The sequence below is a fragment of the Anser brachyrhynchus genome (genome assembly GCF_964034855.1).
Source record: "Anser brachyrhynchus genome assembly, chromosome: 10".
NCBI lineage: Eukaryota > Metazoa > Chordata > Aves > Anseriformes > Anatidae > Anser > Anser brachyrhynchus.
In genome coordinates this window covers 12,331,969-12,358,273 of record NC_137705.1, presented here as the reverse complement: position 1 = coordinate 12,358,273, position 26,305 = coordinate 12,331,969, and the positions used below count along the sequence as shown (strand labels likewise).

The following is a 26,305-nucleotide window of genomic DNA, read 5'->3' as shown; positions in this document are numbered from 1 at the left end:
CCGGGGAGACGAGGATGCGGGGGGGGGTGGGGGGGTGGGGAAGGGGGGGAAGACACGCGAATGGGGCCCCCTTGCAGAGCCGCGGGCCGGTCCTGGAGGGGCCCCTCGCCCCAGCACCTGGGGAAGCGAAGGGGGGGGTTGTGTGGGGTGTGTGTGTGGGGGGGGGGGCGTCCGTGTGCCCGCCAACGTTGCCGGGCCGGGGGCGTGTGGGTGCGCGGGGGGCGCCCCCGTGCCCGTGGGAGGCCCCCCGCGTGTGGCGGGACGCGGGGCACACGCGCAGGGCTGTGCGCGCACCTCCACGCACAGCCACCCCCCCCCACACACATACATGTGCGCCCCCCCCACGCGCTTACACACATGTGCACACGCGGCACGCCCCCTGCCCACGCACGCCGCGCCGAGCCCGCACCGCCTCCTCCCCTCCCCCTCCTCCTCCCCCTCCTCCCCCCTCCCCCCCCTCCTCTTCCTCCTCCCCCCCCCCCCCCCATCCCCCGGCTCCTCTCCGCCATTTCCCTCGCCCTGGCCCCCCGCCGCCGGCCCGGGGGCTCCCCGCCCCCGTCCCCCCCCCCCCCCCCAGCCGCTGCCTGGAGCCCTCCCGGGGGGGGGTCCCCGGGGGGTCCCCGCGCTCAAAAATCACGGGGGGGGGTGTCCCCAGCACCCTCCGCCCCTCGCTGGGGCCGGATCCTGCCCCACGCCCCCCCCCAGCCACCAGCGGGTGCCCGCCGCGGAGCCCCCTCCCCGCGGCCCCCCCGCAGCATCCCCGCGATGAGTTGCGGCCGGGCTCAGCCTCCGGCGGGGCCGGGGCCTGCGGGGTGCTGGGCGCGGGGCTGGGCGGCTGGGGGGGGGGGCACAGACCGTGAGCAAATGGGCGCTCACAGCCCGCCAGAGGGTAACTAGGGGTGTGCAGGTCGGAGGTGCGATGTGTGGCGCTTATAACACGCTAGTTCTGTGTACATTAAGAAAAATATGTACGTGCACACATACACATGCACACCCAGGTGTATTTTTTTATAGGTACCTACATATAGAGTACAAATAAATCGTAGCGGGGGGATATAATTTGTGCCTGTGTGCGAGGCAGGCAAGGCAGCACACCACCCGCACACCCGTGTGGCTGTGAGTGCCTGCAGCGAGTGCAAGGAGACCTGCACGAGACACACGAGCACACGCATGCACACGTATGATGGACGGCTGGGGCAGCCGTGTGAGCACGCTCACGCCCCGAAGAGGTGGCTGAGAACAGGAACACAAAGGTGTCTCTATATGGGGGTGTAAATATGTAAGTAAAATATGGGGGGGAGAGTGTGAGGGTCTGTTTGTAAAAAAAAGGATAATAGAAAACGACACAAATGAGTATAAATATATCAATTTGTACATAGTTGAAAAAAATACGTGGGGAAGGGGAGGAGCTGTGTGTATATATGTCCTTTTATATATATATATATATTCACATACCATATAAAGAGAATGTGAGCAACATTCTTTCTCTTCCCTGCTCTCCCTCTCTCTTTGCCCCTGGCTATATACATAGATGTATCTACATTTATACATGCACACAGAGGGAGAGAAAGGCGCTCTCTCTCTCTCTCTCTCTCTCTCTCTCTCGCTCTCTCTCTCTCTCTCTCCATATCCTTGGAGAGATGCTCACACACACATAGATGTACAATATTCCCTCTCACTCTATGTAAATATATATGTGTATATGTCATATATACTGTGTGAGAGCTGGTCTCACACACTGTTCTTTGTGTGTACACAAATACATCTAGACTTACATATATATATATATACACATATAAAGAAAGAACTGAGCACAGACGCACACACTTCTCGCTATGTATGTGTGAGTGCATGTATGCTGAGCTGTTCACACAAACACAATGCTCTCACTGTATATGTGAATATGGCTGTTCACACAGAAGCATACTTACACAGTTCACTGTCTCACTCTGCAAATATATAGAGAAAATGCCTGCTAATTTCACACTAGTCTGTCAATAAAGCTATACACACCTATATATGTGCACACAGAGAATGTACACAGGCACCCCCCCCCCCCAATGTAAGCATGCTTATATATACATGTATGCTAAGGAGTTGTTCACACATACACACACTTTCTCTCTCTATACACATATATAATGAGTTGTATATACACACTACTTTATATAGCTATGCTATATGAAGAGGTACTTACATGTACACACACACAGAATAGGCCACAGCCACCTGGACACACACGTCTCTCTGTATGTATGCACATACACATACATGCTGAGAGCTGTTCACACCTCAACAAATCGCTTTATTGACACTTTACAAACATATATAATTAGTGCTGTGCATGCGCGCGCACACACACACACACAGAGCTCTTTCTCTGTACAATGCATATACACGGAAAGTGAGCGCTGTTCTCACACACACACAGCATGGCCTTTCACCATATGGCTGTATGTGCACATACAGATAGCAAGAGCGAGCTGTTCACACACAGACACACACGCTTCTCTTGCCCGCTCTGCATGTGTGTGTGTGTGTGTGTATATATATATACACACACACACACACACACACACACACACACACAGCGTGAGTGCTGGTAACACATTAGTCTCCCTGTTACTATGTATATACACCTATATTCAGACCACATACAGAATCATCTGCTAGATACACTTTTTATTTATATATATGTAGTTGTGTGTGTGTGTGTGTGCACGTGTATGTTACCCCCCCCCCCCCCCATACAAGCATGTAGCAACACATACTATCGGGGGGGGGGGGCATACATATATGTATCTCTCGGTAACTAGTCTCTCTCTCTCTCTCTCTCTCTCTCTCTCTCTCTCTCTCTCTCTCTCTCTCTCTCTCTCTCTCTCTCTCTCTCTCTCTCTCTCTCTGTGTGTATATATATATGGGGGGGGGAGAGAGTTGTTTTCACACAAATACTGTCTTGCTATAGATACATAAACATGCATATATACATGTATATTTTTATATATAAACACAGAGGCTGTTCATGCATGCAATTTGCTATAGCTACCTAGATGTATCTGTATGCATATATGCATAGAGATAGTGCTGTTTGTACACACGTCTCTATGCATGTACACATACATACTGAGGTCTTCTCACATACTCCTCTCTTGCTGTATCTATATGCATGCATAACATATATACACATGCTACATAGCTGTTCATGCACATAATTCTCTCGATTTTTATATGTATGCATATGTGTATAAGCATATGTGTATATATATCTATCTGTAAATGCATGTGTACACACAGACTTGCAGATGAGGGGAGGGAACCTAACCCCTCTCTCTCAGCAGACATATATAATGAGAGAGAAAGAGAAGGCTCACACACAAGCAGTGTTCCCTCTCACTTTCTCTCTATGTGCAGCGAGAGAGAGGGAGTTCACACAGAAACATCCCCATACCCTCCTCCGCATATATTTTAAGTATTTACTTATTTATGTAACTGTGTCTGTATTTTCTACCTCTCACTCCCCCCCCCCACATGTACGTATAAATCTAATACGTGTGTATCTATTCATATTTAAATATTTTTATAGCGAAATAGAAATAAAAATAAATAAAACAAATAGAAAATTTATGAGGGTAGCCATATTGATATATATATATTTAATCTCTTTGTATGTAATTACCAAAAAAAAAAAAACCAAACAACTATACACTGGATGTGTGTACACCGGTAAGCCTGCAGCCCCCTCAGTGTATTTGTGTCGCTGTAGCTCAGTAAATAGATGCCTGCCCACAACTAAACCACGCTGTGCTCTCTGGCACCGGGGCTGTGTCCGTGTAAGTGTACCGGGCCAAACACACACAGGTGTGCCCCATGGACCTGCCGGCTTGCCCACGCCCTGCTTCCTCGAGCTCCCTCGCTCTCCAAGTATGCACAGCCATATATACGCACATTATAGTCCGTGTAAATTTATTTGTAAATGTAAATCATACGCAAATATTCAGCTAAAACCAGCTCTGCACACCTATACAGCTGCAAGAAGGGTTTCTGTGCTTCTGCGCCCACATCCCCCCCACGCACCTGGGGGCTGCGGTTGGGGCACGGGGGGGCTGCGGGTGGGGGGCTGCGGGTGGGGGGCTGCCGACGGGGGGCTGGCGGCCGTTTGGGGCCGCAGGTGCACAGGGCCGGGGCTGGCTCCCGGCCAAGGCACGGGCCGAGCTCTCCCACCCTGGCATCGCAGCTTGGCCTTTGTGCCGGCAGGGAGGGCGGCAGCCTCGCACCCAGGACGGAGGTTGGCTGCTCTTTGCTCCGATGATGCCCCCCCACACACACACAGCGCCAATGCCATTGTGAAGCTGGTGCCCCGCAGAGCCCAGCTGCCCTCTGCAAAGCCCCCCGGGGAGAAAAAAGGGGCCGCAGGCACCCACCGCCTGCCCGCGAGCTCCACGTTGCCCCGGCATCGCGCCGTGCTGTGAGCGGAAGGTGCTGGGGGCTGACATCGCTCACTGCGCTTGGTGGTAGCAGTGGTGGGGGTGGTGGCATTTCTGCCCGATTTCTGCCCCTGAGGGCAGCAGGGGGAGCGAGGCTCTGGGGGCGAGGACCTGCTGTGCAACCAGCAGCTGCTGCCCCCGCTCCCTGCAGCGGGGCCGAGCGGGAGGCTGCCCGTGGTGATAGGGTCCTCGCTCCTCCCAGCTGCCTGACGCTGCTATGGATGGGAAGGGATAGGAGGGTGGTATTTTTCAAAAAGCTTGAATGAATTTTGAATTCGCTTCAAAGCAAATTTAAAAGAAACGCTGTCTTGCACGTGCCTCCTGCATGGAAGTGCTGGTGCCCTCCCGCTCCCAGCAGGGGGTTCCTCGGGTCTCCCCTTCCCACCCTGGGGAACAGCAAGCCCAGGGCCAGCCCCCCTGCATCAGCCCGACGCCCCCTTCTCCTCCTGGGTGGGTTCTCCTCTGCCATTTGCTCAGCACAAGTCTCTGCTGCACACATCACTGTGCCTGTCATCCGGCAAAAAGGTCAGTGAAGGAGTGAAAGCCATGAGGCTGTGCTGGTGCTTTAGAAGGGTTTGAGCAGAGAAGTGGCTCGCCCGAAACATGCTGTACCCTGCAGGGACGATCAGTCCAAGCAGCATCTGCGTCCCTGAGCTCCTTCAGACCACGGTGAGGGCTCCATCCTGCAGGAGCATGTCTGCCAGCATCAGCTTCTCCATGTCTAACAGCAGGGCAAGCTCAGGGCACCACTTCTCAAGCCACTCACCTCCTGTACTGTGTTCTGTACGCTTGCGTGCATACATATCACCTTCCCACCTCCAAAACTGTTGGTCTGTAGGTGGCGTATCAAATCCTCCCCTCCCCTTTAGCATCCATAACATCCTGTGGCTAGGAGTACTGCAGCTGACCTACCTGTGTGGAGCTCTGTTTACTCTGCACAGCTGCCTGTTTGTTTGATGTGATAGAGATTACACAGTGTCTGTACAGGGCTCTTCCAGAGCTGCAACGCGCAGCCCTTCTCATGCTCCAGCCTGTCCCTTGGCTCCAGAAGCCCCAAGGCCCAAGCAGCAGGCTGTACGTGCAGAATTAACAATCCTTTCCCCAAAATATCATGGCGTAGGTACTGCTCCCACCTCCCTCAGCCTTTCTCCCTGCTAGAACTGTACGGAAAATAAAGGCAGAGCGATGCTTTCAGTGGAGATGAGCACAAAGCTAGAGTCTTTCAAAAAAGATGCAGAGAGGAAAGTGGCCCCACCAGGACACAGTGCTACTGCAGCATAGCTGTTTGAAATGGGTGTGGACAGCAAAAGCCCAGTCAAGCAAGAGAAAAGCGTACAAGGATGAAGCCATAAAGTAGGATACAGAGCACAAAAACTGTTAAAAGGCTCTTGAAATAACTGGCCTAATTTCTCTACGCTTTGTTTTCCATTTCACTGCAGGCACAGCAGCAGCGAGCTAGGCATTGCTGAGTGCAAGCAGAGGGTCATGCCCAGGCACCGGGAATTAAAGGCCTAAGCTTGACTAAACTGTACCAAGGAGGGGTCCTTTGCTCCCTCTGGGGTTGCTGCTAGCCCAGGCATTGCAACTGCTGGCTGCATCTCCCCCCCACAATCTGTTTTTTAAAGGTGAGGTTCCAGCCATCCTGCAGTGACAGCAGGGCAGATGGTTCAGCCTGAGAGCCAGCCTCCAGCCTTCTGTCCCCTCTGCTGGTGCTGCCTTCAGGTGAGCTGTAAGCACACCAGGGCAGCCAGCACTGGAGGCTTTGCTAGAGCAGAGCCCCTGTAGGCAGCCTGCTGCTCCTGCAGGAAGCCCTCCAGCTGTAGCAGGTACCAGTGAGCTGCTCTTCACACCTTGTGGCATGAGAAGCTTTAGCACCACTGCCCTCCTTTGTACCCTGCCAAGGGTTTTTTGCATGCCCAGGACAGGGATGTGGGACTGTGCCAATACGAGAATGACCAGATGCAGCACAGTTCCTGCCACTGCAAGCAGCTCCAAGAACAGCAGAGCGGTGTTTGCCCTACCCCCATTTCTAGGGTCACCCAAGGAAACAGCATCTGCCAACCCCACTCTTAAGAAGCTACCTAGATTAAGAAGCTACCTAGAAGGCACAGACATCACAGTAAGGAAGAAGCACAAACAGCATTTGATGTGCAGGCATCAGCTTGCTAAAAGGGTCACCAAACAGTGGAAAGGAAGTATGTTAGTGCAGGGAAAAAAAAGAGAGTCAGAAACAGGAGTAAACAAGGAGGTTTGTTCTTGTTAAGTTTATTGGCATCATGTTTGTCTCTTTACAGAAGAGCTCAGCCTACGTACTAGAATGTAGACCTCTGGAAAACAGGTAGAAGGGCTCCATTTAAGCAAGCTACAAACGCAAGAACAAATACCAGGAAGAAAGGAAGAGAGGAAAGGGACTAGATTGCCAAGTTTTTCCATACCAAAAAATCCAGATTAGCAGTCAGTAAGAAGAAAGGGAAGGTTCGTAGTCCAGGTAATTCATTGAGAAACAGCTACCACAACCCAGGTGGGAGAGGAGCTCCTTCCACAGTACAGAGCCACTGGAACAACTCAGCTCTGGCTCCTTCTCACATTCGCTCCAGGATGTTAGGAGTTAAGCAGTAGGGGAGGTGAACAAATGAGGTCATTTCATAGCTGTATTTAATTTCAAATCCAATAATCCAGTGTGCATATCAATGCTGTTATGCAAATCTGAGAATTTAGATACAAGGAAGCCAGACAGATTTTCCAGAAGATGAAGCCTCTTGGCCTCAAAACAAGAAGGCTTATGTAGTTCATCTCTACTGTACAGAATACTGCCTCTATCTGGACTCTGTGTTGCTAGCACACCACAGTTCACAAGTGTCCTCCTCACTTTCTACACAATCTGTGTTTCAGTACTTGAACATGTAATTCAGGAATTTTACACTAATTTATACATTTTTAATTGGTTGCATATATTAACATGTACTATAAGATTTTTCCTAAAGAAGCATTACATAATACATGGATACTGTAAAAAGATCTGATTAGTTAAAAGTAACAAGCATTAACAGAGATACATACAAAACTCAACCTAGTTGGACTGAGTGCTGAGCTTGCAATGAACTATAGGTAATCAGCCTTTCCAGTTGCAGCCTTCACAGGGGAAAACACAAGACAGTTAAAAATGTATGTAACTTGTTACACAGATTACCTGTAAACAGTTTCTCTCCGTTGGACACCTGGAATCAGATTCAGTTCCAAACATACATAAGAGTTTCCATTTTAAACTAAGAGAAAGGTCTGTTACCATGAAGTGTGATGTGGATGGTGCAGGGATGTGAGCTCTGAAGTGCTGGACTCTCAGATGCTCGTGGGAGATGGGTGGATTTTGGCAGCTGGAGATGGAATTTTTTTTTAATTTTGTTTTTAAACACAGAAGAGGGGCTGTGTGTTTGAAGGCCTAAGTGTGATATTTGTTTGTGAAGGACTGTGCTCAACCCCTCCCTCTTCCCTCAGCAGCTGCAGCTCTCCGCAGAAGCCTTCACTCGGTCATTCTTGTCTAGTTTGATGGGTTCGGGGAATTCATTGTAAAGCTCCACTTCGGTTTCCTAGCAGGAGAGAAGGGAAGAAAGGGAAGAGTTAGTGCCGCAGCTCTACAGACAGCCCCTGGCATGCACGGGGCCATTCTCAGCTGGGGAAAGCTTTGGGAGAGCCCAACCCTCCCCAACTGCCTGCACTGGCTGAACTCGAGGCAGAGCCAGCACCAGCAGAGGGCACCCACCAGCCCCCTTCCTACCTGTTTAAGTGCATTTCGTGCAATCGTCTGGAAAGCTTGTTCCACATTAATGGCCTCCTTGGCACTGGTTTCAAAGTAGGGGATGTTGTTTTTACTGTAGCACCAGGCTTGCGCCCGTTTTGTGGTGACCTGGGTGGACAGAGAGCAGCATCACCACCTTCAGCCTGACGGAGAGGGGGCTTTGTTTCCAGGTCAAGGCCAGGGATCCCCCCCAGGCACCCAACCTGAGCTAGGACAAGGGTTCTGGTCTCACTAGAGCTATAGCCTTGATGCAGAGCTGTTCCACACACCCAACAGCCCCAGTTCTAAAAGCAGAACAAGGGCTGAGCAGCTTTTTCACAGGCTTGAGCCTGTCATAGGCAGGCCCAGCTCCCACTGGAGCACAGGAGACAGCTGCCTGCCACCAGGTATGCCGAGCCCCATGGCAAGGAGAAAGATGAGACCACAGGGCACAGACTGCTCAGGCATCCACAGCACAGGGACTTGCTCCCACGGTGGTTACTCAGCAATACCAGAGGAGAATCAGATCTTCTCCTTGTATCTGCCCAGGGAACTGCTGCAGGCTCTCTACTGCTGGGCAGGAGCATGTTATGCACAGGGGGTCGAACCCCTCCAGGTAGACAGGAACAACCTGGAGAAACTCTTCCCCAGTGCCATGCAGCAGCAGAGCCACACATGCACCCTCCGCTCAGGTAACTCTCACATGTTCCTACAAGGTCTCCCACTCCAGCAATTTCTTAAGAGGAAGCTACCAAGTCACAGTACTCACTTGTCTGTTTTCTAGGTCAATCTTGTTTCCCAGCACAACAAAAGGAAAGTTCTCAGGATCCCTTGGACTGGCCTGAATGAGGAATTCATCCCTCCAGCTGTCTAGGGTTTTGAACGTGTTAGGGGCCGTGACATCGAACACCAGCACACAGCAGTCTGCTCCCCTGTAGAAGGCAACTCCCAGAGACTGAAACCGTTCTTGTCCTGCTGTATCCCATATCTGCAGCAAAAGACAGGGTAGGTAAGCCAGCTCTGCTCCAAGACACTCAGACCACAACGAGGGCATTCATTTCAGGACTCCCTACTAGGCATCTAGAGCCCCTACCTCTCCAAAGAAAAGGAGCACCTAAAGGTTTGGGATCTTGTGTAGGAATTATACCCTTCTAAGAGTAGAGATAACTAACGGAATTGCATGCCCAGCCTGATCAGTGGATCATTGTTTGGACAAACAGGACCTAGGGACTGGGGCAGACAGGGATCTGCCTGCAGCACTGGGGTACCCGCACAGCCCAAAAGTCTCCTCTGCTGGCTACAACAGGGCTTTTGCTGCCCTGCTGTCAGCCTCACCATGGAGAGATGAAAGCGTCAGACACTAGACATACACAGGCTGGCAGGTTAACACCATACCCACAGGAATCAGGGTGGCATGAGTATGGCCTAGAGAGTCCTTTCCCAGCCCTTCCCAGTTGCTGAACACCAGGGAAGCGCACCTTTCTACCAAGGGAAAGTACACTGAGAGGAACAAATGCTAGTTTTTAAACTGGGCATTGGCAAACCCTTAGCTGAGCACAGAGTAGCTGATCTTTGACTTCCCTTGTTGAGCCCCTGTACAGATGTGTAGAGAAGCCCAGCAGCAGCTATGGCCGGGAGCAGTTCAGTGCAAGCAGGATTCACACCCAGTACACTGCCCCCTGCGCTGCCCCGGGCTACATCGGAGCAAATGCTTCCACACAAGCGTGGTCTAGACACCCCTCACAGCAGGAGTCGCTCCTTACCTGCATTGTCACTAGCCTGTCATCCACCATGACTTCTTTTGTCAGGAAGTCTGCACCTATCGTAGCCTTGTACTGGTTACTGAATTTCTTGTTCACATACTGGTTCATGAGCGATGTCTTTCCCACCCTGTACAGAAAGACAAAAAGACTAGGTAGGCTGCTTCTACAACAGAGCTCGCATTAATCACTCCGAACAAAACATCCCTCTGCCCTTTACCTTCCATCACAGACTCCTGGCCAGAAGGGGGAGTCAGGGGAAACACACCCACCTCCGCAAGGAGGGGCTTTCCCAGCAACAGATGCTGGAGCCACATAAGGATATGAAGAATTAAGGTCTTGAGAAACCCTGCTTCCCCATCAGCAATCTGATCACTGGTAAACAGCATGCATCATATCATGAGGGCAACCTTGGAAGATGAGGTGCCCTACCAAATGATGAAACCCACCAAAAATAAGCATTGGCCTCTGCAGAAGAAGGAGCTGAAGGAACAGGGCAGTTTCAGCACGGTAACAGCTGACACACACATCTGCAGGGGCCAAGAGCTGGAGATCCTCCTGAGAACCAGCTTAGAGGGTTCACGTGCACTCTGTGGCTGAGCAGCACTCCCTGATCAACAGCTTGCTGGGCACAGAGGTATAAATAAGCCTGATGTCAGGGGAGCAGGTTGGTTACAGCCTGCACAGCAAACCCATCACCTGTACCAGAGGAACAGCCTCCTTGCTCAAGGGAACAGGAAAGCCTTACTCCAAGGGGCTGGCTCTACCTGGATCAGACAGAAGCTAGGCAGGTGGCTCAGTATAAGCTTCATCTCTGACAGAGGTAAAATTTTAAGAAGTCACCCAAAATTGCTTATTAGTTTTGTTTTTTCCCTCCTAATAAAATTAAATGCTTATTTTAACACCATGCTGATTCTCCTTGTACCTTCCTACCATACATCCAGACTCCCACTGCTCAGAGCGCTGCTCCAGCAGGATGCAGATTGGTGGCTTAAAGGCTCCCCACTTACCCGGAGTCTCCAAGGATGATGACTTTCAGTAACACTTTCTTCCTAGAAGTCATCTTTTAAACTAGAAAGGAAGAGGAACAATCCCATCAGACTCCATTGGCACATCATCCCTCAAGGCAGCAAGCAGTAAGCTCGGAGGCTGGGCAGCCAGACTCCCAGCAAGGAACCAGCAGCTGGCAGAGCCCTGCACTCGTGAAGCTGGACTTTTTGATTCAAGGCTTCACTTGAGCAGTAACCAGGTGTTTGCCCACTTCATTGGCAAGGCCACGTCAGGCCAGCAATAGCAACTTAACAACAACCAGTAAATGAGCCACATACCTGTCCTTCACAGTACCAAGTTCATTTCAGACCCCATTCCCAGGCTGTTCTCTGGGTACACTGGCTGAGGCCACCTGCCTTAGGCCTGCTGAAGGCAGGGCAGTAAGCTCACAAAACAAGCTAATTCTTACACGTGCTATTATGAGAGACGTCAGCAGAGATGTCAGAGATGTGTACCGCATTCAAGCTTTATTTACGCTGCTCAGTAGTCTCCTAGTAGGAAAAAAATAGGGTTCCTCCAACTTTTGGGTTCAGCTTGGAAAAGCAGCAGCTGTGCTCAGTGAGGGCAGAGTCCCCAGAACACGCTGCAGGTGAGGCGGTCACAGCACGACCTACAGGCCAGCCAAAAGGCTGAAGCACGAGGCACACAGCTACCAGACCACGGGGCTTTTCACAGAGCATACGAAGCTAACTGCTGCCAGCCCACCTCCAGCAGAAGGATGAGTAAAACCAGCAACAAACCTCTAACATTCAGCCTGCTGCTCTGTTACACCATGAGCCGCATCCTGCCATTACTCCAGTCCACTTCATGGGCAAGCGGCTCTGAACTTGCCACTAATGGTCCATCCAATTAGCAGGATGGGGAGTTGAGCTCCAGAGAGTCACTGTTACTTGTCCCCAGGCCTCCCTCGGATCTGTGAAGCTACAGCAGGCCCCAAAACACTTCTGGATGCTTTAGTATAGCAAGAACAAGAATGAAGCCTCGCTATCAGGAGCTGAGCGTGACTGCAGTCCAGCATGCCCTTCTACCATGAGGCCCTTCTCCCCACCTACAGGAAGGGATAGGACAAGGCATTCTCTCTTAGTTGCTCAGGCTTGATCAGATCCCAGATTCCAGTCTGGTTCTCCTTGGCTTCCCCTAGGGAGCTCTGCAGGCTCTCTACAGAGAGAGGAGCCAGAAGATGATTATAGCTGTGCTACTTTGAATTCAAAGACCTTTGACACAGGCTTCGTGTTCCAATCCCTTAAATAGGGACTTGGCTACCCTAAAACTCATCCTGCCACACCAACTCACATTCATTCTACTACACAACTCCTACTCTTCGGAGCTATTCCTGACTTTCACAGCTAAGGAGGCCTCTGCTTTGACAACAGCACGGATAGAAGCGTCTTCTGAGCAGCTTGGTCCTATGCACTTCCTGGGACAGGCAAGAGCCTAGGCTGCGAGGGAACTGCAGCCTGCTCCATCCCACTGATGGGGGAAACAACATGCTCCAAGCTGCAGAAGCTTCCTATTAGAAAAGGATCTGGCTGCACAAAGCCTCAACCATCAAGCTTTGAGTGGTAGAGGCGCACACCTTACCTCAGACCTCCCCATCAGGGAAGGCTGCAGGAGGCCTCCTGCTGCTGTTAGGGGCAGCGGGGCACTTACAGCTCCGCCCTGTTGGACTGCGCCCACCTCAAGCACCACTGACATGCCTGGGTGTGAAACTGTTCGGGAGGTAACAGCCAAAGGCTGTCGAGTGACAGCAATGGCAGGCCATCCAGACTGTCTCTAGGTGGTGGTTAACAGATGCCAGAGCGCCTGCATGGGCCAACTACTCCAAGCATTAACACCTCTCCAAGGCTGTCTACGCTGTGCAGGACTGCATTGCTCAAGGGCCCAGCTACCTCAGCCACGAAATAACCAGCTGAAGGTTGCCAGACATGCCCAGCGTCTAGTCCAGCTCCTGCTCTTGCCCAGAGCCCCCCTCCAGCTCATCCCACTGATAGCAGTGGGGAGAGCAGCCCATGTAAACTCCTCCAAGCAGACAGCACCTCCTGTGTTTTCAGAGCCTGTAGCACAAGCAACACTTGTGCTAGCCAAGCCAGAGACTCCTGCAGCACAGTTGGCCCAGATGGAGTAAGAAAAGCAAGCAGAGCTCTGAAACCACTTCAAGATACTACGCACAGTGAGCCGTCATGGAAAACATCTGCACAGGTCCAAGCCCAGGGTGAGAGTCACCTGTTTCCCTCGAGACAGAGGGTAAACAACTCACCCCGAGGTGACTGCGCCAGAACCCAGCACGTACTGCTTCTATTTTTCCTCCGAGTGTTTTCAGCATTGCTTGCCATCAGCTGCTGCAGCTCCCTGCCTGCTGGCATTCAAAGCAGCTTTAGACAAGCTGGCATTCGTTCCCGTGCTCGGGGAGGGATTTGCAGGGCCCCGAATTGCAACACTCGGTCACAGGGGAGCCTCAGTGCCCAGATCCAACGTGGCACGAAGTTCCACTACGAGGCGAGGGGAAGCTGCTCCGTCGAGTCTCATTGCCTGGGAAGCAGCTCAGCTGAGGAAGGAAGCTGAATCAGACCTGACACCGCCTGCTTGTCATAGTTTGCCGGCCACCCCATCAGTGTGAAGGGCCATTACTGCCTGACAAACACCTCAGGTGAGGCTCGCAGCTTCCACCCCAGGTGATGCAACGGATGTGAGCCACAGCACCGCCGGGCTGCTCAGCTCGGTGCCTGCTTTGGGCCATGAGACAGCACGAGGAGCTCGGCTCTGCTGCAGACCCGCAGTGCCCAATCTCCCCACCCCATCCTACTAAGCCTGCCCAACGCTTTTCAAGCCTAGTCAGCTAAAGGACCAAACCCTTTTATTAATCTTCTCATCACAGGTAGAAGCAGACCCACCACCGAGTTGCTTCTTGCCGCTACAAGAGGAAACCGCATCTCCTGGAGCCTTCCTACAGAAGAAAACCCTTCTACTTTAAGTAGTGTCAAGTTGCTCTCTACGGCACTGCTTTTGCTGTTTCCCTGATCCTTATCACAGCCTGCATGGCTGAGCAGGTCTCCAACACCAGCCCCAGCCTTAGAGCAGCTATTTGTGCTAAACAGAGCTTTGACTCATCCCAGCAAGATCTGAGATCCAGATGGATTGAAGAAACCCCATTATTTTACCTGGGGTTTCTGATGAAGCAAGCCAAAAGGTCAAACTACTCCAAGGACAGGACACCATACATCCTCCAGTGTTGTTTCCAGGCACAGTGCTTCTAAAAGAGGCTGGGGAGCTGGAATCAGAAGACACGGGACCTTCAGCCCACCCCACTAGTAAGAAAAGCCTTACCACAGCCTCCTGTAACACCACGCAAAGGATTTGGGGTCTTCAGCCCATACTAAGCCAGCCGCAAACACAACATCCTCCAGCCAGAGGACGCCTCCACACACTGCAGCTCAGGAAAGCCCAGAGCTACCTCAGCTGATCGCGGTTACGGTGCCATCGCTGTGTCAGTACAGCAGGGCACACAACCGACCCCGGGCCAGGCTCAGCATTCAAGGATTTGCTTGCCTGGAGTCAGAGGCAATTTGGGATTGCTCACGTGGGAACACAGGCTGCTTTTCACATGGCACAGCATTGAGTAGTCAGGCTCATTACTGCCTTGTGTCCCAGAAACAGAGCCCACATTCCTGCTCTAAGCTACGTAGATCTCATTTCTGATGAGCACTGCTAGTGCAAGACGAAGGGAGACTCAGCATAACAGCTTCGGAAAACAGACGAGGCAGGTTTGAATACCTGAAGCTGTGAGCTCACATGAGGAGTTTCTCCAGACACACCTGCCAGAAACACTGAGTTACTGAGTCAGCCTGAGATGTGGGCTGTGCAGGGCTCCCCCTGCTCCTGCACACAGCAAGCTCAGCATAAGCATCACCAGTTTTGATCTCAGCCAAGTCAGTGGTGTCCAAGTCCCAGACTATTTTGCACTATATGTGCAGCTTGCCTTGCTTTATGGTATGATTATTCTAGAGCAGCATCCTGCAAGAGTCACGTAAGCCCTTAAGATGGCAGTGTGCGAGCTCACACGGGGCTCCCATCCAGTCCCAGGAGCATTTCTGAACAAACACTTCCTCTTCAGAGAAATCTTGAAGAAAAACCTGCTTGCTAAGATTTGATCCGAGACACCAGTTTTGTTTTACACCGTGCAGTCTCCTGGAGGGAAGTCACCTGCATGACTGCCCCCAGCAGCCTCCAGCACACCCATCCAGCCCTGCGCAGGAGCTGTCAGAAGCCTCCTGGCAGAGACCAGTCAGCATCGTTCTTCCTCCTGGCCTTACTGGTGCCAAAGGAATGACACAGCTGCCTCTAGCACAGCAGACAAGTCCTCCTGCTCAGTGTTCAATGCCTGCCCCTCTAAAAAAGCAAGCCATTGGCAGCGTGGTGACCCTCAGGAGACGAAGCCTGGTATAGCACACACTCCCAGTAACATTATTACCTGGCCTGCTGGAGCAGCACAGGAGAATCCCTCACATCCGACCTGCATGTTACTGGCTTAGCTGAGCTGGGGGGAGAATCCAGAACTGTCCGATGAAGCTCTGCAGCACCAACTGTTCAGATGCAAGAGCAAAGGAAGTCCGTGCCAAACCTAATTAGACTTCCCTCATTGCTTCAAAGGCCACAACAGTTGTCCTTTCTTCTGCTCTATCAAGGCAGCTGGTTTAACTCAAAGCAGAGACGGATGGTTAAGGACTCCTTAGAGGCATTCACATGTGTCAAGTGACAGTGCAGGCACCTCAGTATCAATTAGCTTGGTACAGGCAAAGAACTGCAGGAACTTGCACTGGTGGCCCACCAGATCTCAGGTTATACCTGACAGGATGTTCCTATCCCAGGCCTGCTTCTGCTGAAGGTGCTCAGGAGCAGTGGGGGCACAGAAGTAGCCAGCCTTGGGCAGGGGAGGACACTCACCTCCATGGAAGGAAGACAACAGCTCCCTGCACGCTGGCTTTAAAGCTGCTGCTAAGCTGCTGGAGCAGGCCGTACCATTGCAGCTTTGCTGTTAAACAGTTCGAATCACAACCTTAGCTAAAGCAAAGCAACCCCAAGCAGAAGCTAGAAGAACGGGGACATTTGATCAGAAGTTCGCTGCTCCTTCCACTAGAAACCAGCAGAGCCAAAGCAAGGCTGTTGGACCGCACTGCTCTCCTTGTGCCCTCTGCCAGGGGCACTTAACACTACACAGACAAGGGGCAAAGCAGTAGGTGAACATTGAGCAGGCCTAAACTCATAGCACTGAGAAATACAGAGTTCCACTCTTTCCCTTCTCCAGGGCACCACAGGGCCTTCCGCAAAAGGCCACACCATAAAAAAGTCAATCTGGACAAGGCGGTACCCCATGAAGGTATGGACACCACCACGGGCTCACCACACTGACCAGACCGTGCAGAGGAAGAGCCATCCCTGAGTACCAAAAAAGCCTTCTTAAAAAAAGCTTAGTCCTGGGGTGCAGGATAAGCGTCCTGAAAAACAGCTCCACACATTTCCGACACAGCAGCACTACCTCTGCTCACTCTCTTCTCGCATGGGGGAGGCTGCGAAGCATTAAGTCTCTGTACTACACTAAGGAGTTATTTTTATTCCCCCTCCCAATGGTTCTGCATTTCTTCAAGGAGGCTGAAGCTAGAAAAATGATTCAGGACCAGCTCAGCTTGAACCAGTTTCTTCCCAGAAGCAGGAAGTTCCCCGGGATGTTCGGCACCTCAGGAGGCCATGCCTGCTCAGACCTCCATCCCCTCACGTGAGATGCTCCCTGGGTGTTTATCCTGCTCGTACAGGACCAAGCACACCAGCCTGGCACAGATGGGCTGCCCCATGCTCACACTGAGCCCTGCTGGGACTTACCATAAGCAGGCGTTAAGTTTGTTCCTGTTCAGCCCCACCGAAAGCCCAAGGCCTCATGGCAAGGTGAGGCAGGCAGCCCGGGGCTGCCAGCAGCGGCCAGGGTCAGTTGGCTTGTAGAGAGCTCAAGTGGCCCAGACACCCTCGGTCTTGAGGGTCTCCGCTCACGCTGGGGCCTCAGGCAGGAGCTGAACAAGTTGTGTCAATACGGTTTAACAGCAGCTTGGTTCTACCCACTTGGTCACGCAGGTATTGCGCAGTGTCCACTAACGCGGAGCTGCGGGTGACAGCAGGAGCCGTTCCACACGCTGACCTCCCCCGGCGTCAGGCAGGCAGCCTCCAGCATCTCACCAGAGCAACAGGAGAGCCACAAGCAGGGGCTGGCACTTGTATATGGCCATGGCTTAAGAGATGCCAAGCTGTCTTCAAGGAAGGAGCTAGAAACAAGCCCCTCAGTCCCGTGGCAGCTGCCAAGCTGGTGTTTTCCTCACGAAGGGGAGCTCTGTAAGTAGAAGCAGCACCGGCAGCCTCACACTGAGGACCGATGCAGAAGCACAGGAGGTTTTACCAGCAAGCTGAGGCTGCACAGGCAGGCCATTACCCTGCTCTGCCCCCATGACGGGTCTACCAAGAGCTCGGCTTCCGCAGCTGGCTGAGAGAACCCATCAAGGAAAGCCCCACATTTAGTGGGGACACGTGCTGGCTTTGTGCCCGAGCAGCAGTCAGGAACACCTCGCCGTTCAGGCAGACGGCTCACAAGAACTTCTTTAAACAGGCTGCCCTTTAGAAGACAAGCTCCTGTGGAACAAGACCAGTGGGCTACCACAGCCTGTGCAGCCGGCAGTGCTTGCAGGCCCCACCAACCCACCACAAAGCAGCCAAAGCGAAGCCCACAGCAAAAGCAGCTGGCGAGATATTGCTGTGACAGCTTCCCAGAAGGGTACGCTCCACTTGCTGCTGTATCAGTAGCATCTCAGAGCTGCTTCCCACCTGCTTCCTCCCCACACGTTTGTGTTGCTGTTCTAACCAACATATTCCCTCCTGCTGGTGCCTGGCCAAGAGCACAAGCACAGCTCCTCGTTCCCTGCTCAGGAGAAGCAGCTAGGCTGCCTGCTGCACTTTCATCAGGAGCAGGCTCCTGTCCACTTGGTGCCTCTCCCAGCCAGTCCTGGGAGACAGGAGTTACCTCTTTAAGGAGCTGGGAGCCTCAGCTCCAATTTATTTGTTGATACCTTGTTTAAAACATCACATGGCAAGCTGTCAGGTGTGGGCACATTGCAGTGTTTCCTACCCCTGAGAATCAGAAGCTTCACCTTTGTGAAGGAAGCCCACAGCTCCACATGCTGCCTAGCACACTGACATGGCTGGGATCAAAACAATATTAAAACACGTTTCGGGAACCCACAGGAACTAGCTTTTTAGACTACAGATGCAGTAAATTCCCCTCATTTTGAGGGTGGAGCTGCAGCCTCCAGCACAGCTGCTCTAGGACCAAGCTGAAGAACCAGCCAGCCCCAGCTCCCTTCACTGGCTGTGTCAGGGGGAGCACCACACTGGGGCAAGAAGGCAACTGGCCTGGCCTGTGAGCTAGCTGCTCGGTGGGTACGATGCCTGTGCACACTCTGCAGCCTGATCCTAAATAACAGGCTACGACAGCTCCGTGCTGAAGACAGAATGGTGGTGACACAGCTTGGGGAAAACCATAGGAAACCTAGCTAGAACGCAAGAGCAGCTTTTTGCTCCTTTCACTGGCTATAAGGTTTAAGCTCACTTACACGCAGACATACCCTCACCGCCCAGCTCTAGAGGCTGCAGGCCTCCCCCCAGCCATGCGCACGGGCTCCAAGAGCTCCTCAGAAGAGCACACATCAGCTGCCGGCTCGGCCGGAGGGTCAGGATGACACAGGGAGGGCAGACGCCAAGCTGCTTGCACTGGTAGTAGTGATGCCTGCAGAGGAAGCACGGGGCTTGCACGAGAAGGGGTCAGCCCTCCCTGCCGGGGTCCCAGCTCAGGCACAGCTCCGCTAGGGCAGAGCGCAGCATTCCTGGGAGGCACCGATGCACATGATTAGTCACGCTCAAAGCCCGAGCTCTCAAAGCCAAGTTCTCCGGTCCAAGCCTCACTGATTCACGGCCCTGCTACACCTCCCGGCACTTCCCAGATGGGAGCTGTTCCGTGCCTGCGCAGCGTCTGGGTGCGAGATATGGAACCGAAGAAGTTTGTTGCTCCAGAGCTGTCACTGCCCTAGAAAAGGCCAGACAAGGCAGGACAAGCCCCCACCTCCACAACCCAGGAGTGAAGCACAGAAACTGAGCTCTGATGGTTTAGGCATCTCCTCTCACGAAGGTACCACGTTGATCTGATTACATGGTTAGAAAGTGGGAGCTAAACAAGCACAATTTGCTTACAGAACCAAGGCAGATGTCTCCCCACGTTCAGTCAGACCTCCCGTGTGGTTAGGAGTGGCAGCAAAGGTCTGACAGCTACAGGAAGACTTTGCCGAGGCTGCTGCTCAGCCTGAGCCATCAGCAGCACACGCAGGCTCCTGCAGGTGAGGGATGCCCTGAGCCCGAGGAAGGGAGCACGCAGCATTCCCGGCGATGAAGGCAGCCTTCCCAGGTGGATCATGCTGCTCCTCAGCAGCCTGAGGATGATCTCCATCACCTCCACAGCAAGCAGCAGGTACTTTGAGACTACGGCTGTGCGCAGGGCAGGACTGCACGCAGGCCTCTTGGGAGCCAACAGCACAGCACCAGGTCCAGGACACCCGGGCAGAGAACAGGGGCTGCAGGAGGAGCAGTCCCCGGGCTGAGTGAAGACAGCCCTGGGAAAAAGCTGCAGCCAACAGCTTCACCGAGAACTGATGTCTCCAGGCATGAAGCTGTAGCCCACCTCACCTGGAGCTCCTCCAGAAGGTGAAGGTGCCTCGTGCTGCAGGCATCTTTCTCCCAGGAGCAGGGAGAGACACGTAGAGCCCTAACAGGCTGAAAGCAGGCACCCGGAGATCTTCAGCTGCCCTCCTTCTGCAGGCTCGAGGTACGCTGCCACCCAGGGATCTTGCTGTGCCCCTTCCTTCCAGGGGGAGGCAGCCCCCCGTGAGCCCTCCAGGATTTCAGGTAGTTCCCAGTCAACACTGCTCCTCCGCAGGGCCCGGGCTGGTACAAGAGCAGGCATGCTTGCTTTAACTCCCCTCCCCCTTTATCAGAGCAAGCTCAACTTCCCCTATTCTGCCCTGGGGGAGACAATCTCAGGATGTGGGAGGAGAGTTGAGCACATTTGCTGGCTGCCGGGAGACACCAGGCAGCAAGCCATGTGTCTTGACTAAGGGCCTTGCCTACGCAGAGCAGTTCAGCTCTACCAGCACAGGTCCACGTTGCCGTGCCTCTACCAGAGCAGGCTCCTCGGCGGAGCCCTGCCAAAGCGAGCGAGGCACATCTTATACAACCGAGCCACGGCACCCATACAGCCTGGTCCGTACGGCCACGGCTGCCAGGCTGCTGGCACGCGGCCACCTAGCCAGGAGAGCCAAACGGGTTCCAGCAGCCCCTACACACACAGGGACAGCCCAGCACCGTTCCCACACCAGGGAGATGCACGCTGCTGGGTTTGAAGCTTCCCATCAGAAGGGAAGCCTGAGCAAGTCAAAACTGCGGGCTGGCCAGGCCCACGAGGAGCAGTGAAGTTGTTAGGTCTTCTCCAGCCAACAATATTTTTCAAGCGCTCGGATTAACTTGTAGTTTTGTCTCCAGCTCGCTGAGATTTTACGCATTCCTGTCGTGCTTTCAGTTTTAGGAACACAAATAGGAGGTGTTAGATAACCTTTGCAACGAAGGCACAGCTCTGAGACCTTGCCGGTGGTAAACAAGCTTCATTTATCTACTCCTCCTGGTAGTTTTCCCCAGTTCCTAGAAACTGGGCAGGAAACAAGTGACTGAGGGGAAGCTTCACAGGTTCAGGCCTTCGAGTGCCAAAGAAGGGCCTCAGAAGGGCTGCTGGACCCCACACAAATATTGACCCTCCTTCAGCACCAGGAGCCCAGTAGGAGAGAGGGAAAAAGCTCACAGGAGACCCAAACCCAGCCAGGCAGATGCGGAGAAACACAGAGCCTTACTCCTGAGCAGCTGCTGCAGGTCTGCGTTCTCAGGACCGAGCCTGCTCCTGGAGGTGCCTTCCTCCAGACACCGCAATCTAAGAACTGCGCCTGGAGCAGCGTGCACAGCCCCGATCCTGCACATGCCCCGCACCTCTTGCTGTGCTAACAGGGTTGGCAGAGCAGGAAGGACGAGTATTTCAGTCCCAGTCGGCGAGGGCAGCAGGCAGCTCACCGCGACAGCTGAGTCAGGGCCTAACAAGGAATTTCTGCTGCGGAGCCTCAGTTTCAGGCTCGTGCTTCACACACACTAGCGCCTCTTGCACAGCTCCTGCAACAACAGTTTGCCAGACCACTTCTTTATCCTCCACAGAGGACTGGAAAAGCCTCACTGAAGGGACCTGCAGGGTGTGATTCGGAGTGCAGCGCTGGTAAACTGCATCCCCTCGCAAGGGGGAAGATGAGAGCTGGAGATACCTTGCTTCGTTGCAGCTGTCTCGCTGCTGATGCTTGAGACAATGTTATCGCCGTGCCAGATCGTAGTTCAGACACCATTATCAGTGTCTGGAGCCAAGAGGAGGAGATACCTGCAGAGCCAAGTGACTCAGTCCACTTGAAGGAGGCGAGCACGAAGCAGGTTACCGCTCAAGATGCTGCTGCCCAGCACAGACCAAGGGTTCTGTGCAGACTCACTGCGGGGCAGAGCCAGCCGTCAAGCCCCAGGCACTGCAGAAAAGATTTTTATGCAGAAGAGATCTACTCCATTTCTTCAGGAATTTCTGCTTGAAACTCAAGCGGGTGCAGTTAGATATAATAAGCCACCTGAAGCTGACATTTTAAGTAGTTACAGATGGGCAGGAGAGCAAAGCACTCACTGCATCGAGTGCCTTTAAGCTGCACAAACAGGACTCCGCCGCAAGTTTACACTTCAATCCATCTCAAACAGCACGCCCCTCCCGAAGTCACACCGCCTCCGAGAACGGCCACGGCCTCAAGAACAGGTTTCCTAGTGCAGGAAGCCAGGGCTCTGCGAGCTCAGCTGCAAGCCAACACACTCCTGCGGCCCTGACCGGCTCCTTTCCCCGTCACCAACCATGAGTTAGCAGCAGCGGTGTTGACACAGCTTCCCTCACGCACGGAGCGCTGGCTGCTGGCACCCAGGAGGAGGAGCGGTCTCGCAGAGCGGCGCTGGCAGCAGCAATGACATCAGCGCAGCGCAGGACGCAGCGGCACGCCGAGGGCCAGAGCAACAAGCACGCCGCGAGCCAGCAAGCAGCCATGTGATACGGGGGTATCCCTGCACCACCTGCTATTTCTGAGCAGCGCAAGTGGAGTCGCTGACCTTGGGAGCCCGACTGGAAGTTTTAGTTGAATCGTATTCGAAAGGAAGTAAGCCCTTCAGTAAAGCACAGCCGGAACGCTGGCTGCTGTCACCCAGCCTGTTCCCCGGGCCCGATCCAGTTCGCAGTGCGCAGCCCGTGTTTGCGATGCACTGCCCACGTTTGGGTCGCTACCGAGGAACACGAGCCTGTTACCCTCAGCCCCGTGTCACAACTCAGCCGTCTGAAGGCAGGCTGTTACACAGCAGCTCCAGGAGACCGCTTCAGAAGGCTGCAGGGGGAAGCCAACTGAACTCCAACTCAAGCAATTAAACCGCAATTATCAGAACAATGCCGCGTGAGGAAATATTTCAGTATCAGGGATGCTGGATTGCTGTCAGACACGCAGCGCACAAGGCACAGGCACGCTAGCGCCCAGCCAGATTCAGCACAGAAATTCCTTCTCGCCCGGACCCCTTTACACCGAGGCAAGAAGCCCCAAGCCCCCTGCAGCTCTGCAGGGGATCTCAGCACCAGCAGGCCCTAGCAGCAAGGGCTGCAGAGCAGTTCAGGTCACAGCCGAGAAGCCCACAAGACATTAGGGAACATCAGTACGCAAGGTGAGAGTCCTGTGCCTGTCAAGTGATCAGTTCAGCTACTGAAAACACCGGTTATTGTAACAGGCTGGACAGCAGCAAGTGTGTGATCCCAGACACCCAGCAGCCTGTTTAGAGGATGCAAACATCCCGGTGCCCTGTCCTACAGCCTTCGTTCCTAAGCCTGGGCTTGCCAGGCACCGATCTCAGGATGAAGCATTTAGAAGCGCATCCTAATCAAGCACAGGCAGTTTTGTTTACAGCCAAATGTTAAGTTCTGCATAAACTAGTCTCATTTTCACAGAGAAGTCAGACAAAATCCCATACATGTTAGAGACAAAGCTATAAATAGTTTTGCACAGATGGTTTGATACTAATTGTCATGTTTCCTCAAGGACAAGCTCTGCCTGAGATTTGTTCTGCCAGGTAACTCGCGTGACCTTCCGAGTCAGGAGTCTCAGAGCAGGAGCTCTAAGAAGATGCCTCAGAAATTCGACCTGATAACCCTCCTGTCCCCGGGCACTCATTTTGGGTAGCAAAGCAAGGAAAACATTATCTTCTGTAGGTGAACTCAGGAGAGAGCTTACAGCAGAGCTGGTATGGTTTTCACTTCCAGGTTACAGTGTGGATGTTTCCTTGACTATCTGGGCTGCTCGGAGTAGCCTCTGACCCACCAGATTTGGCAGAAGGGCAAGGATGCCTGCAGTGTAGGCACTGCAACAGTTATTTAGGCATTTAACTTGGCCCCTTTGCATTCTAAGGTACAAGTCTCACCCTATCTGTAGGGTATTTCAGGACACGGACCACTGCATGACACCACAGGCAAGAGGGAAGTCTAACATAGCAGCAGCATGAAATACAACCACTGTTTCAGGCTGTATCAGTTAAGAGCAAGAAACTGCTACTGGATGTTAAAAGTTTCCCCTATTAACGGGGAAAATTAGCCCCATCTTACAGCTCTTCTACGCCAGGAGTGTTAACCCAACAGCACACAGAAGGAAGGGCAGCCCTTAGAGCAGCAGTTCAGGGCTACTTTGACTCAGGCCAGGCATGGTGGGTCTGCTCACAGCTCACGGAGAGCAGGTCATGTGTTCAGTCAGCTGTTGGAAGTCACAAGGAGGGGGGAGAGACAAGTATACTTGTTCTTCCTGAATAAGTACGGCGATGAAGCCCTGATTATTAAACAAGAAATATTCAAATGACTCCACCCACTGCAACCTCAAATACAGCTGCTAAGAACAGAGTACGTTCACTCGGGCAGCCCAGCCCTGCTGGAAGCACGGCAAGGCTGCAGCCTCTCTCATATGCTCCTGGTAGCACCACAGCTCAACGCAGAACAGCCACAAGAGAGCCTTTAAACCACGGCCAGCCAGGCGCTGTTCCCAGCTGGCTAGGTACTACTGCCCCAAACAGGGAACTTCACCCCGGCCCAAGGCCCACGCCAGAAAGCTGAGTCCCAGGCCCAGGCCAGAGGTGGCAGGTGCTGGGAGCTTTAAAGCTTCAAATTAGCAGTTATCAAACAACGGATAGATTGCTTACAGTGGGGAGGACTTTGTTCTGTCATGTGTTTTCAGTTTACATATACAGAGCTGATACACATCCCAACAGCTCTGCTTATCAGCGGGTGTTTTTAGTTTTCTGGGAAACAGCACTGAGAATTCCAGCTCTGTCTCAAAGACTTTGGAGTCGCTGGGCAACGCATACTCATGTAGATGCTGAGGTTGCCTCTCTTACTGCGGATTAAGGGAGTATTTTTTAGCAGTTTTACTACTAGAAGAATTCCACTATTTACAGGAAAGAAAGCACAGTTACCTTAAACGCTACGATCAGGCACTTCCATATTTATTACCCTCCATGTGCCTGGAGATTAATAACATACCTATCACTGAATTCACCTTGTTACCCACCGGCAGCCAGAAGTGCTCCTGCCATCCCCTCTCAGACCTGACTCAGGCTTCACACACGCCGAGAGCCCCTTTCGCAATAACTGCCAGCCTTCCAGCCGCCGGCTTTGCCCCACTAACCGCTCCCAGGGCTGCCCGCTCACCCTACAAGCGGCCCCCAGTGCCCCCCCCCACCTCGGCAGATCCGCACCCCCCGGCCCCCAGCACCCCCCTCCCGGAGCCCAGCACCCGCCGGCCCCCAGCACCCCCGGGCCTCTCCCCACACCCGGGACGCCTCCGACATCCCCCTAACAACGCACCCCCCCTCCCCACAAGGTTCCTCCCACCCCCCCCCGGAGCAGAGGCTCCCCCCGAAGCCTCCCCAAACGCGCCAGGCCCCGGCACCGCCGCCCCCGGGAGCCCGCCCCCGGGGCTCCCCCGGTTCCTTTGTTCCCGGGGAAGCGCCGGGCCCGGCTCCCAGCGACACCACCCGCCTGCCCCCCATCCTCCCTTCCCCCCCACAGGCCGGGCCCAGGCGGAGGCAGCACAAAGGCCGCGCCCCCCCCCCCGAAACAACCCCGGTGCCCCCCCCCCCACAGCCACCGGGAGAGGCCCGCGAGGCTCCCCCCCCGCCCTCCCCGGTGCCCCCGGGCGCCCCTCACCGCGGTGCGTGTGGTGCCCGAGCCGCCGCGGCGCCCGCCCTCAGCCTCGCTGCCGCCCGCCGCTCGCCTCGCTCGGCTTTAATGGGCCCCTCCGCCTCCCCGCTTTCACTTCCGCCTCCCCCTCCGGTAACTTCCGGTCACGGGGCACGCCCGCCGCCCCTGACGTCAGCACGCCGCCCGGTGAGGCGGCGGGGGGGGGGGGAAGGAAGAAGGGAGAGGAGGAGGGTGGTGGCTGCGCGTCACGTGACCGCGGGCCGCCGCCATCTTGTGGTGGCGAGGGCGGGAGGGGGGCGCCCGGGGCGGGGGCGGGGGCGGCTCGGGGCTGGCACCGGGAGGGGACCGGCACCGGGAGCTGCGGGCACACGGGGCCATGCACAGTTTTACGGGGTCGCAGCCTCTCTGTTTTACCGTCAGGAACCGGGTGCTGCATTGTGCCCACCCTGTCACCCCATTATCATGGCTTTGGTTGGCCATGGGATGTGTAAACCCAAGCATTTACAAAAAAGGGGCATGTAAAACCAAGCATTTATGAAAAAGGGACGTATAAAACCAAGCATTTACAAAAAAGGGGTGTATAAAACCAAGCATTAATGAAAAAGTGAGCCAAATGTGGGCCCGCCTGAGCAGCACCACGACCTCCCTGTCACCTGAAAATGGGAGCACGCCTTGGGCAGGCTGTGAGCTCCGACCCAGTGACACTTGCAAAACACTTTGAGATCAATAAAATGATGGCACGCCGCCTCATAATATCGTTAATGAGCCTGAATAGTATTAATGAGTCCTTTCTGAGGTCTGTCCGTCGCAGAGCACGTGG

At 53.8% G+C, this 26,305-nt stretch overlaps 1 protein-coding gene across 1 annotated transcript; it reads right to left on the bottom strand.

The window, feature by feature from the left end:
- Nucleotides 1–6,733: 6,733 nt before the first annotated feature.
- On the bottom strand, nt 6,734–25,647 carry RAB7A (RAB7A, member RAS oncogene family). Its single transcript, XM_080606118.1, has 6 exons — nt 25,492–25,647; nt 11,030–11,090; nt 10,023–10,149; nt 9,029–9,247; nt 8,260–8,388; nt 6,734–8,071 (listed from the first exon to the last, which is right to left on the bottom strand). Exons 2-6 carry the CDS (start codon nt 11,080–11,082, stop codon nt 7,976–7,978), a joined length of 624 nt encoding a protein of 207 aa, XP_080462244.1. The 5' UTR covers nt 11,083–11,090; nt 25,492–25,647; the 3' UTR covers nt 6,734–7,975.
- Nucleotides 25,648–26,305: the final 658 nt, after the last annotated feature.

Excerpts from the sequence above, each read along its gene's own strand:
- RAB7A (XM_080606118.1), bottom strand. The coding sequence starts at position 11,082 with ATGACTTCTAGGAAGAAAGTGTTACTGAAAGTCATCATCCTTGGAGAC. Across the intron at positions 9,248-10,022 it reads ACAGGCTAGTGACAATGCAG|ATATGGGATACAGCAGGACA; the intron begins GTAAGGAGCGAC and ends CTTTTGCTGCAG. Across the intron at positions 8,072-8,259 it reads CACGAAATGCACTTAAACAG|GAAACCGAAGTGGAGCTTTA; the intron begins GTAGGAAGGGGG and ends CTCTCCTGCTAG.